At 44.2% G+C, this 13121-nt stretch overlaps 1 protein-coding gene across 5 annotated transcripts in view; it reads right to left on the bottom strand.

Annotated features, from left to right (window-relative positions):
- Window positions 1-13121, bottom strand: part of SS18 (SS18 subunit of BAF chromatin remodeling complex) — a 363861-nt gene that overhangs the window by 146943 nt on the left and 203797 nt on the right. For all 5 annotated transcript variants that reach the window (XM_085605729.1, XM_085605728.1, XM_085605731.1 and 2 more), the window contains exon 5: window positions 12638-12859. In XM_085605729.1, the coding sequence (XP_085461855.1) occupies window positions 12638-12859 (222 nt within the window). The remainder of the gene's footprint in view (window positions 1-12637; window positions 12860-13121) is intronic.

Raw genomic sequence — 13121 nt, 5'->3', positions numbered from 1 at the left:
ATATTGGATACCCCCGGTCGATTAACTGCTGCATATCTTGATGCGATGGTTGACAGACCAATCCCAAATCGACTGAGCTAGTCGAGACAGTTTCGGAGATTTTATCCTGCCCTGCTTGTTTGTATAGTGCATGCAGGTTGTATAGTCTGTCTGTATCAGTACTGATTCTCCTTGGATTAAAGGATGAAAAGCTTTGAGAGCCAGCAATATATAGCCATGAGATCCAACCTGTAGAAGTGCCAGGTTTTTTGACATATTGACCATTTTCCCTTTATTGATAAATCCTCCAAATGAGCACCCCATCCTTCCAGAGAGGCGTCTGTTATTGTCATGTCTGGTACCATTGTCAGAAAAGAAATGCCTTCCGTTAGATTTAACGGTTGCGTCCACCACCTTTGCGCCAACTACATCCGATCTGTGACGTTTACAACATCGTTTAAAGAACCTGTAACCTGGCGTTCTTGGACCTCCAGTACTCCTTGGATGGGGCGTGTCTGTAATCTGTAAAGAGGGATCAATGCAATGCATGATGACGCCATTTTCAGAAAGGACTTCAATATTCTTACAGAAACGGGTCTTTTTGATCTGATAAGGGTTACCAGTCGGAGAATTTTTTTTTTTTTTTTTTGAAGACGGTCTTGGGAGAGAAGTGCCCTTGCTGACACTGTCTAAAGTTGCTCCCAGAAAATCTGTGCGATAAGAAGGCTGTAGATGGGACTTTGTGGTATTTATGGAGAGCCCTTAGGCGCGAAAACACATCCTGTCAAAGATGTGTGTGTTGTAGAAGTTGAACTTTCGATTGTGATTTTAGGAGATAGTCGTCCAGAAATGGAAAGATCTGAACACCCTGGAACGTAGGACGCTACCACAGGGGCTAGCACCCTTGTAAACACTCGAGGGGCCGAGCGTAGTCCGAATGGTAAACTTTGAACTGGAAAAAACACCTCGACCCACTCGAAAACGAAGAAATTTCCGATGTTGTCGTAGTATGGAGATATGTAAATATGCATCTTGGAGGTCGATTGTTTCCATGAAATCTCCTTGTGAAAATAATCGCAAGATCTCTACATGCGTTCGCCTACGAAAATAATGTTTCTTTAGATACCTGCTGAGAGCCCTCAGATCTAGAATGGGCTTCCATTCCCCCTTCCCTTTTGGTGATAAGGAAGAATCGGGAATAAATCCTTTCCCTCTTTTGAGATCTTGGTACTACTCCTATGGCTCCCTTGTGTTATAGAAATTGAACTTGTTCTAACAGTTCTTCGATATGAGCCTGTGGCAGTCCGGTAGGTGGTGTGGGTGGAGGGAATTCGATGAACTCCAAAGTGTGACCTCTTTCTATAATTTCCAAAACCCAACGGTTCCTTGTATGGAGGACCATTGAAAATAGTACCGGTAGATTCGATCCCCAATTTTCTGGGACTGATGGAAGTCATGTCTCTTAGGAGTGTAACCCTTGTAAGAGGATTTTCCTCTGTAAGTCTTGGAAGACTGCTGTCGAGAAGTTTGCTGTTGGTTAGAGGAATATCGGTTTGAACCCTGGTTATAAGGTCGATATTGATTGATTCCTCTTCGAAAATTAGAGGAGGTGCCGCGTCCGCGTGCCCCCCGAAAGGGTTGTTTTCAAAATTGCAATGTGCCCAGAGAGCGAGCAGTATCTGTATCTTTCTTTATCGATTGGAGAGCTTCATCCACCTGATTTCCGAATAAACCTCTTCTTCGTCATATGCCATGGTCTTTGACGGTTCCAGCAGTTGCTCAACTAGTGTTGACATATCCGCCCCTTGACGGTCCTAACGACCCAGGATGGCCAAAGCAATAGCTGCTCTCACCATGGTGGAAGCCATCGAAGAGAATTTTCACCCTATGGCATCCAAACGACATCAACCACGATCAGGTGGTGCAGTGATCGTAGATGCAGGGTTTCTAGCCCGGCGTTGCGCTGCCTGTGTGACTACAGAATCTGGCTTCGCTTGACCAGTGAGGCACGCTGGTGCTCCTAATGGTGATTTGTACTTTTCCTCCAATCTAGGCACCCGTGCTGGAAGACTATGAGGCCTCCATAATCTTTTTGCCTTCCTCCCCAATAAATTCGATTATAGGGATTGTATGTGTTTGTTTAACAGGCTGATCTTTGAAATCGTACAGGAAATAATCCTTCGTTAATTTGAACGTTAGTGCTGTCCTATCCCTTAACTGGTGGAACTTGCATATCAACAGGTGGTGAGTCACCAGGTAGCACCGGAGAGGGAGATGGTGTTTGGGCATGATAGTTATCCCACTCCGCCATACCATCATCATCATCATCATCATCAGCATCGCCACCATCATCGAGAATCTCACCATCCTCCCTGTCCTGAGGAATTTCTTCTTCTTCAGTATCATGAGGAGGTACTGTCCGAGTTGAAGAATGTCTCAGCGGTACTGTAGGTATTACCACAGAAAGTATTGGAGCAGGTACCGGTTCCGATATAGTGGTTGGCACCACTGGAGTAAGCGGAACCACAGACACTTGTGGTGATAAAGGAAAAAACGCCGATTATAGTTGTCACAACCGATTCAGCTAAACTTTCTTCTGAATCTTGATCTGAGTCAGTGGTAAAACAATGGTGAAGGAAGGCGGGAATCCTCCACCGATATAACCTCACCCGACATATCTTGTCAAGTACTCGGTGGTAATGGTAATAAAGGAACAGCAGCAAAGGACGAAGTAGTCGTCGAAGAGATTTAGATCTTTTAATGACCTCTGTGCAGAAGTCGTCTTCACCGATGAGACTGCAGTCGACGGGCTCTGAGGCATAGAAGGCTATTGAAGAGATCTTCGTAGACGGAATCGTGGACGGAACCATCGTCGACGGAATCACCATCGAAAGATTCATTGCCGACGGAACCATCGTCGACGGAACCACCGTAGACGGAACCACCGTAGACGGAACCACCGTAGACTGAGCCATCGTCGACGGTTGTCGACGGTGGTCGACGGAGCCACCGTCGACGGAGCCACCGTCGACGGAGCCACCGTCGACGGAGCCACCGTCGACGGAGCCACCGTCGACGGAGCCACCGTCGACGGAGCCACCGTCGACGGAGCCACCGTCGACGGAGCCACCGTAGACGGAGCCATTGTAGACGATGAAGCCATCTTTGAGAAACTGGAAAGTTGAAAACCTCACTAGCCTGAGAACTATGTCTCGTGGGCGACACAGCAGTATTCAAAGAAGAAGAAGTGGCAGATGTCATAGTCAGAGACATTTTCTTCTTTTTAAGGAAAGGAGTAGGTAACTCCTGTACACTACTGCGTTTTGAGGCTGTGTGGGAACGGCCAGAAGTAAAGTTTTCTACCTCAGAAAATTACTTCATCTTTATCCTTAAGTCTCTGGAGCCACAACCAGAGACGGCCTTCCCTGTCTTTCAGAGATTTTTGTAGAAAAAAATTCTACAGAATTTACATTCACCCACTTCATGGTTACGGTAAAGACAGTAAATACACTTACTGTGTGGATCTTCTGAGAATAACGTAGCTTTCCACAAAAGAACAAGGTCTAAACAAAGACTTCTACTTGAAGTCATCCTGAAGAGAAAAAACTGAGCAGAGCTCAGGGAGACTCCCTTTCACACGACGTGCGGTGGAAAATCTGAGGTGAGGAGCTCTGAGGAGAAGGTTCTAGAGAGGAGCTGGCGCCTGATTGGCCGGAGTTCGGACTAACATAATGACAGAGATAGACTGCGAATGTCTTTTTTCTCTTTCCATGTATCTCTATGGAAATCTCATATAGGGACATTCTTGAGGTTATTATATGCTTATATCTCTGTTTTTATATGATTACGTATGTATAGGTATATATATATATATATATATATTATCACTGTATATATTGCTATATTATTTACCGTGGGACTCCCACTCCGACGACGGGGAATATTCAAGCATGTGAATCTATGAAAGACACCCCAATACTGGAGAACACTTGTACTCGGGACCTGGTTAGCAGGAACCCAGTAAGCTTCAGTCAAAGTTGCATCAAATACCAGGCAAAGAGTGTGGTGGTGGAGGGAGGGGTGTGGGCTACTGCAACAAGAACCCAGCTCCCTTCAAACCTCTATCAGGAATAGTAACGATTATAGGGCCCGCAGGATTTGTTTTGGCCCTCTGACCATTTTAACACTTAATTAATGTTTTAAAAGTACCAGGGATTTCCCAGCACGCCAACAAAGGATTAATCAGGCATGTGAATATAGGATATCCACACCATAACATAGGTTTCAGCACTCGGTGGATGTGTTTGATAATAATATAAATGACCAATAGATGTCTGATTTAATGGTAAAACTAAGTCAGGTGCTTCTGTCACAAAGAGAACATCACTAGGCAATGCTGCCGCAGGCGGGACTCACAGTCCTCTCTCTCTCACTGAACAAATATACAAGGCATCAATCCCCCTTTGAAATTACAGGATCATTACCATCCAAACTGGTAATTTGTTTTCAGTCTATTCATTAAAAAAAAAAAAAGTTAATACATATGATAAAATACAAGATTTAAGATGCTAGTAATTTAAACTTCCAATAAGATTAAAATGAAGCAGTGGCAATGCACACACTGCTTGGATAAGTACCTGTTTTTTAATTACGGACTATAACAACATTTTAGAACAAAGCAGACCCGAAGATACATTTCTTTGTCATTTTATTGATAATTATTTGCTTTGAAGATCGAGCTGCTTTACCAAAATGATGGTTAGTGTTGCATGTTGCCTGCTGCTTGATGAAACTCAAAGGGTACCACTGTTTATCAAACCACTGGTTCAAGGTAACAACTAGCAAGTACAACTCTCGCCCTAGGAGAGAAAGGGGAAAGGGCCCGAACCCTTGAAATCTTATTTTAACGGTAATGTAGCAAAATACTAACTCTGTATGGACTCAAGAGAACAGTGGGGCTCTCACGGTGCTTCAGCAAGGAATCCTTATGTAAATGTAAGTTTCCTTTCAATCGTTAATAAATTAACAGTCACTTATCTCCTATTTTATATAATTTGCGGTGATCAAATTGAACCTGGAAGTAGAATTGCAAATTAGCCCCAGTGAAAATGGAAAGCAGGTATTAACCGTGACAGACTCAATACAGGAAGAATGGAGTCCTGTGGTGGGGAATAGAGTAGTGTAGGTAAAACAATCTCCTGTTATCCGAGATCCTTTACCCTAACCTTAGACATTCCCTCCATTCTCACCCTCTCTCATTGTTTCTCCTCAGTTGGAATGAAAGTTTTTGGGGACACAGTTTAGACATCCATACGGAGCAATAGTAGTCAGAGACCTCCACTTCTTGTCCTCACACCATCTATTAGTTGTAGGGCCATGGTAGACATGTGCCAACACTTTAGTACTACTGTGAACTACCTGTCTTTTAATACTGCAACACAATTTCACTTCAGTGGCGTTTTCTGTAATGATGTGTCTGGGTAAATAAGTATAGTACAGGAGCATAGATATGTCATAGCCCCTTACATGTTTTGAGCTGAAAGTTTTAGTGTAGGCCTCCAGCCATAGTTTCTCACTTTTTCCAAGTTCTAAGGAATTAAATACAAAATAGATTACAAGTGTTTTATGAATGCCCTTGAATAATATAAATGTATGGTGTTTAACACTAACCAAATCATTAGATTGTTCCATCAATAGTGTGTGGAAATATTAAAACATCAATGTCACAGGTGGGCATTTGAAAACTAAGATTTGAAAGGAACTAAAAGAAGCCAACCAGCAATGTAAAATCAATCCAATGCACAAGTTGAAAAGGAATATAGTTGATGTAGTCATAAGTCGAGGTTGTACAATGTACAAACACATTGACATGGGTTTAAGCATTCTCTGAAAACTAACTTCTTAAAGCTTTTCACATGCTCCACACAAAATGGAGGAAAAGGTCTTGTGCAATCTGGAAACAAGGGTTCTAATCACAGTTTCAGTACTCTAACAAACGTGTGATTCAGTGAGGATCACTTAATCGGACTGTACCTGAATTTGTATGTAAGTGGGACACGAAGTATATATGCGTACTATTCAAAACAAAATAGGACTATAAAGCGTGCTTTCTAATACCATTCCTATTGCACATTCCCAAACCTTTCCCCATCCCATCTCTTCCCTATCTTTGTGATTTGGTCTCAACCAGGCCCCACAAACTAAAATGCTCAACATACATCATGTCATTTCATTAGTCTTTATTCGAATAAAAATCATAAAAGACACAGTATCAACAGTATACAAAGCCCACATCAATAAATTACATAAAAAAATATTAAATATACCAAGACTAATATAATGACAATGAATCAATACAAAGCAATAATCCAGAAAACATACGACCCAAAGATAAATTTTAAGTCTGCGAATATTTCCTTCTTATGACCCAACACGAGGACCAGAACTTCGCCATGGCAACTACAATAACCTCCTTTGTGTCGCACTTAAAAATGCGCAGAGCTGTTTGCGCAGAACATATACCTAACTGTTTGCACAGGGGCTTAATCCACTTCATACGGGGTACTCTATACGCTGGGCAAACAAATAGCACATGTGGAATGGTCTCTGGAATCCCTGGGCAACAGTGACAGGAAGCATCCATATTTGAACACTGATTAGGACCCCAATTTTTAGTAAATGATTTTAAAGGTAAGCATCCAACTCTAAATTGGTGGTACAACTTCCTGTCTCCAGTTCCAATAATAGTATCCCAATAGGGTTCCAGTGAATAAACCACCTTATGGTCCATAAAGAGATCAGTTAGTGAGCCCCCAGGGATCTGAGCGCAAGATTTAGATTGGGACATCTCAACATACAGTCTCTTTAGCTCTATCTTCGACGGGAAGGGATTCCCTTCTGGATCTAACCAAAGTTGTCCTAGGTTCATAGCCATAAGGACAGCTTTGATTTTATAGAGCCAAGGGATTTGGCGGGACTTATCCACCCCTATAAGATGTTTAAGAGCCAAAGCGTAGGGTGCTAACTCTGGGGTGGTCCACAAGCGTCTCCAATAAGCCAAAGGTCTATACCCTGCTATCTCTTCAAATGATACACTCCCCAGATCCTGCATCAGTGGTTTTAGGGGTGTAGATTGGGGTAGACCAGTTAAGGATCGCATAAACTTATTTTGAGCAAGTACCAAGGGTTGCAGGTTTTCAAATCCCCAAAGTTCCGCACCATAAAGTATTGACGCTCTAACCTTCCCATGATACATCTTCGTTACTGGAGCTATAGTTGATTGTGTTTGATTACCGAGAGATCCAACTGATGGTTCCAATTAAGTCTCCGTCCCAGAGTCACCCCTAAATATGTAAAAAAAATCTGTTTGTTCGATAGGGGCATTATTCATTCTGAGTGATATTCTAATTTTTTTCCTCTTATGTAGGACCATAAATTTTGTCTTCCCAACATTAACCTCCAACTAATTATCACTACAAAAAAGTTGGAAGCGATCCAGAGCACGTTGGAGGCCATTTTTAGTTTTGGACAATAAAAGAGTATCGTCCGCAAACATTAAAATCGGTATTCTTGACCAAACAAGTGTGGGGGCATCCGTGGGGTAATCAGTGAAATAGGGGACGACATTGTTAATAAAAAGGGAGAATAAGGTGGGGGCAAGCACGCACCCCTAACGCACACCTTTAACCACTTTAAAACTATTTGTGGTCTCCCCTTGCCCTCCCCATCTCACACAAGCAGAGTTATTTTCATGAAGCCGGATAATAAATGATAAAATCTCTAATGGCATCCCAGCCCTCTCCAAAGATTCCCAAAGCTTGTTCCGTGGAACCAAATCATAGGCGGATTTAAGGTCCACAAATGCTGCATATAGGACACCGTCACCCAGCACTACTGTATTCCAATACAGCATCATAAAACGGAATACCTGGTCAATAGTGCTGACATGGCTCCGGAAACCCGCCTGATAATTTGATAATATATCATTTTCATCCATCCACTCTGCTACCCGATTAAGTACAATTTTGGCCACCAGCTTCTGGGTAGTATCAATCAGGCTGATAGGCCTATAGTTGGATGGCAGGGCCCGATCGCCCTTTTTATTTATAGGGATGATTTCAGCCCCCCGCCATGAATCTGGTATGGGGGCACCTCCTGCAATACCATTAATCAATATTTGGATATATTTAACCCAATTTACACGATCAATTTTAAAAATATCGGAGGGGATCCTGGTGCTATCCCGGCCGGTAAACCCTCCATTACATGCTCCACCTCTGCGTAAGAAAATGATAATGCTCCCACTCTTGGGTAGGGCAAAGGGGAAGACGGGATCATCAGATTAGTGCAGGCGAACTGGGTCTCAAAAAAGATAACCCAGTCGTCAGGGGATACATGATTCACCGGATTAGGGTGATCAATACCACTTCCCCATTTGATGAGGTTCCAGAATTTACTCCAGTTCCTATCCCAACATGATGACAACAAATCCCTCCAACGTGACTCGTCAAACATCCTTTTCGCTAACTGTTGGGTTTGCTTATATGCCACACGACATCTCCTAATTTCTGGAACTTGCCCCACTTTAATTGCACAAGATAAAGCCCTGAAAGCCCTCTTACAGTCCCCATTGTACCACTTAGCCGACCTATATTTTATTTTTATTGACACAATTGGGGTTTGGGCCTGATTTAAAAGGATTGACCTCAGCTTCTTGACCATTACTAAATGGAGTGCTGTTAACCCTTGAACATTGACTCCTACATCGTCTAGATTTAACTGGGTAACAGCAACAAGGGTATCCGATAAAATTTGCCTCGTCAGAGCATTTTACTTCATCATTTACAATGTGGTCCCACTTAACTCTTCGACTATTATTAGAGACTAAAATAGAGGACGGAACACCAACTTTCTCAGTTACTACTCTCTCTTCCGTTGAAACTTCCAACTGAACTAAAAGTGGGTCGTGATCACTCTCTGTCCTAGCTCGTACCTCCATATCAATCAATTTAGACCACAGTTCAGTATTTAAAATAAAATAATCTATCCTGCTATGCTTTGTACCCATGTTATAAGTAGGTTTACCCTGAGGGTCTGATTTAGACCTACCGTTAACTGCCCGGAGCCCAAACTCCATTGTAAGTGCCTTTAGCTGAAGTGCGGCTGCCGACCAATTTTTAACAGGATCTAATGACAGGGTCGGGATACCCCAAACTGAATCCTCCTCACACGTGAGATTTCCATCTTCAAAACCAAGGGGTTCGTAGGTGCAATTGAAATCTCCAGCAATAATCATATTCATTGGATTTTTTTGGGACTGCAAAAAGATATCAAGAGCAATCACTGTGGGTGAAATCCTTCCGCCCACCTGACCTCTGGCGTAAACGTTCACTAGGGTGCACTTGAGACCATATCCAACAGAAATCGAAAGCCAAAATATCCAAATCTACTATTTCCACCTCCTGGACTACAATATCAGCCCGTTGTCGTACCCAAATTAAAAGACCTCCCAAGGATCTACCCTGGTTACTAGGTGCTGAGGTAGCTAGTTTCCCAAAAGACAGGAAGCCTGGCCTGAAATACATTTCCCTTGCCCAGGTTTCTTGAAACATCATTATGTCGGCCTCTTCTATAAAGGAAGACCAATCCTCTGAGGCAACTTCAGAACCTAAACCTGCTATATTCCAAGAAAGTATTTTAAGTAGGATAGGCTCAGATAGACTAGATGAACCGTGGTTACCAGCTCTCTCAGCAACTAGAGGAACATTAAGGTTAACATAGTCAGCAGCGATCTCAATGGATTCTCCCTGGATGATGGCTAACAGCTTTAACTTCGCAACTCCCCGACCCTCCTGCGAAAGTCAGTCACAATCTTCGAGCCCAGATAGTGGTGCAAACCGGTTTGTGGTTGGGACCCCAAGGGGTCCTACCTGTAACACCCCTCTCTCTCTTATGTGAACACCCTGCCTTCTATAACTTGACGTAAATTTACTATGGGAGTTATAAAAGGAGCTTAAGGGGCAAACGGTAATTTTAGATGAATAGCTGCCCCCTGTGTTAATACTCAAATAGTCTAATATCATACTGGCTACTCCGGAATTATTACAATTAGCCACAACACAGTCACCACTCTCAGTTTTGGCAGTCAGGCCCAACCATGAGCACCGCCTCGCCATAATAAGATGCTCACTAATATCCCACTCCGGGCTTACTCTTTTTTTCATTTGGGTGTCAAGCCAATGCATCACCTTCAGCATTAACTGATCCGTCGTTTCACTTTGTCCCTCTTGTACTGCGGGCACTTGTCTAAGTATTACCACCAGCGGGGCTGCTGCCGGGGGCAAGTCAATAACTCCCGGCCCAGAACCACGGACAAACCTAGCTTGACCCAGATTATGAGACATACATGCTTGAACGATGTTTCCCCTTATCCGTGGTTGCCTGGCCTCATGATCTCCCATTGGCCCCCTCGAACGATCATCCACAACCTTTGGGGGAGAGCAACGTACAAACAGCGCCGACTCCCCCGACAAATCCACCGGATCTGCACCCCCATCCTGTACACAACCAGCTAAGGAACACAAACCCGAACCCTTCAGCAGGTTACTCGGCAATGAAGAAGCAACAAAAGGTAACGGAACAGAAGGGTTGGGCAAAACAATCCCACCAGAAGAACTATTAATAGGGACAAGAGGAGACTCAGGGATAGTTTGAAGACCCACTGATTTTACAGCCCCAGATGTTATCTTAACCATAGCGCATTGATCACAAAGCAAAAGTTTATGATCAATCTGAACCTATTTATCCAAGATCGGATTCAACGTAAGAGTTAACATTTCCCTTAGTTTTAATAAAAGGTCCTCCCCATTGATACTTGACGGAATGGTACTCAACAAAGGAGGTTCAGGGTCGTTGATTGTCACATAAGGACTATCAGCTACCAAGGGAGAGGGAGGAGGCAGAGTAGTTCCAACTACAGTTTTTGCAGACCTAGAAATTTTTGCGGATTTTCCTGAAAGTTGCGTCCCCCCGCGTTTCCTTTTAACATTGACAGCGTCCTTACATAAACTTAATGGAACAGTCTTTTTTTGAGACGTAGACCTCGAGGACAGCGTTTGGGCAGATGATAGCTCAAGATTCCTAGGTGATAATGCGCTTACATCTGAACTGGGAACACTGGGAACAATAACCACATCCCCCGCTTCAAAACGAGGAGAGCGCAATGCGGGAGATACACCAACTCCTGAGGAAAGATAGGCTGTTCCTGGAATTAAAGCAGGTGCCCTTTCGGGAGTCGTTAAAGGACCCAAGGAAGATCTTCTATTACCTTGGGGGTCCAGGAACAACCGCAGCTCGGTTAAAGTAATTTCCCGTTCTAATAGGGAAGCTGCCCTTACTATAAAGTTATCCAAGTTCCCCGTAACACTTCCTCCCGCATGATGTTTTGTTGATCTTCCATCCCGCAATTTCATGATAAGGGATAGGGTGGGTGGTCAAGCCTGGATACACAACACTGTCATGAACGGGCTCAAACGGGCCCGCCCTCGTCCCGTGCAGCGGGAGGCGCTCTCAGCTTTTGAGGGCTTCCTGCGCCCTCTGATGTCATCCGTCGCTCCGGAGGCGCTGAGCCCCCTGGGATAGTGAGTCCGGGCTAGTGGAGTTGAGGTGATTCAATGCCGTTTCCCTCACGGCAGGCAAATGCTGGTGGGTAACTAAAAGCAACAGCCTGTTCCCCTCACGGCGGTTAGGAAATTCGAGATTTGGCGTCCCCTTCAGTTTCAGAACCACAGGCACCAGACCCCGGATACCCCAAAGACAACAACCTCTCCCCAGCAAGAGCCACCTCTCTCCTTCCAGCACAAGAGATATCTGCGTCCTACCAACACCAGAGACAGCAGCCATCCTCCAGCACCAGTGAAGGAAGCTCCTTCAGGTTAAAAAGGCTTAAAGGTGCACTATGCTGCTGTCTACCTTCCAGGTGAGGCTCTGTTCCAACCTGCGTGCTCTCTCGTTGCTCATTGGGTGTGGTTACTTGTTTCTTCGGTCTTCGAAGCACTTGGCGCCAGACTTTCAGCGGTGTGGGGCTGGGACAATGTGTAGCTTGTAATGGCGGCTCGCCCTGGGAGTGCTGCGGGGCTGGGGAGGGGCAGGGTGGTGGGTAGTAAACCAAGGGTCTCAAAACGGGGTTCGACAGCGCCTTTCTGGGGAAAGTGTGAGCGGCGTCCTCCAAGTGCTTTCGCTCAGCGCTCCAACGCTCAACTCGCTCCGACTCGATTCGGCAATCATGTCATGTTTGAGATTCTATTTAAAGTGCTCTCTTGCGGCCAAGGTCCAGATGAACAACTTACTTACATTTGGTAATGCTCTTTCTAAGGAATACTCAGTCTAACCACAGAGTCCTCATCTTGTAAATATCCCTAAGTGTCAGACTGGATCTGTAAACAAAAAGCAGGGCTCCTGTGCGGCAACTCTGTTCTGCTCCGCAAAGGATGAGCGAAGCAGCATTAGGTGAGGAATCGGAAGTATCCATCAGAACCATGCTGTTTCAAATGTCAAACACCTATCTGGTAAAGTACCTGGTGACAGCTGCAGGTATGCTACAAACAATGCATAGGAATGGAAACCAAATAAAACAAGTAATAAAAAGCACTCCAGGTACCTTGGTTTGGTTGCATATTCATGCTTGGTCGTGGGCCATAGTTGGCCATAGGCTGTCCTTGACTCATGGTCATCTGATTTTGCACTGGCATGTTCTGGGATGATGGCACAGAGTGATTATAACCTCCCATAGACCCATGGTTATTTGGAGGCATGTTCATGGAATTGTTAGGCATGTTCATCTGGTTTGGTCCAGGCCCCGGCATAGGCATGTGGTTAGGCCCTAAAAATAGAGAAAGCACATCATCATTAATACTGCACCTCAGAGTACCAGTAACAGTTTAGTTTCTAGAATGCATGATCCAATACAAACCCAAATAAAGGGAGAGTAAGTGCACAATCAACCAGGAAAACTTAAAACGTCCTTAATACTGCATCAACCGTGGTCAGTTGACTTAGCTTCATGTCGATTCATATGTTTCTTAACAAATGTCATTGGTAAGAAACTAGGCGAGCAACATTGGGTGTCACATGAAAATAAGAGA

Source organism: Triturus cristatus, chromosome 5_1 (assembly GCF_964204655.1).
Source record: "Triturus cristatus chromosome 5_1, aTriCri1.1, whole genome shotgun sequence".
Taxonomy (NCBI): Eukaryota; Metazoa; Chordata; class Amphibia; order Caudata; family Salamandridae; genus Triturus; species Triturus cristatus.
This window is presented reverse-complemented; position numbering and strand designations above follow the sequence as displayed.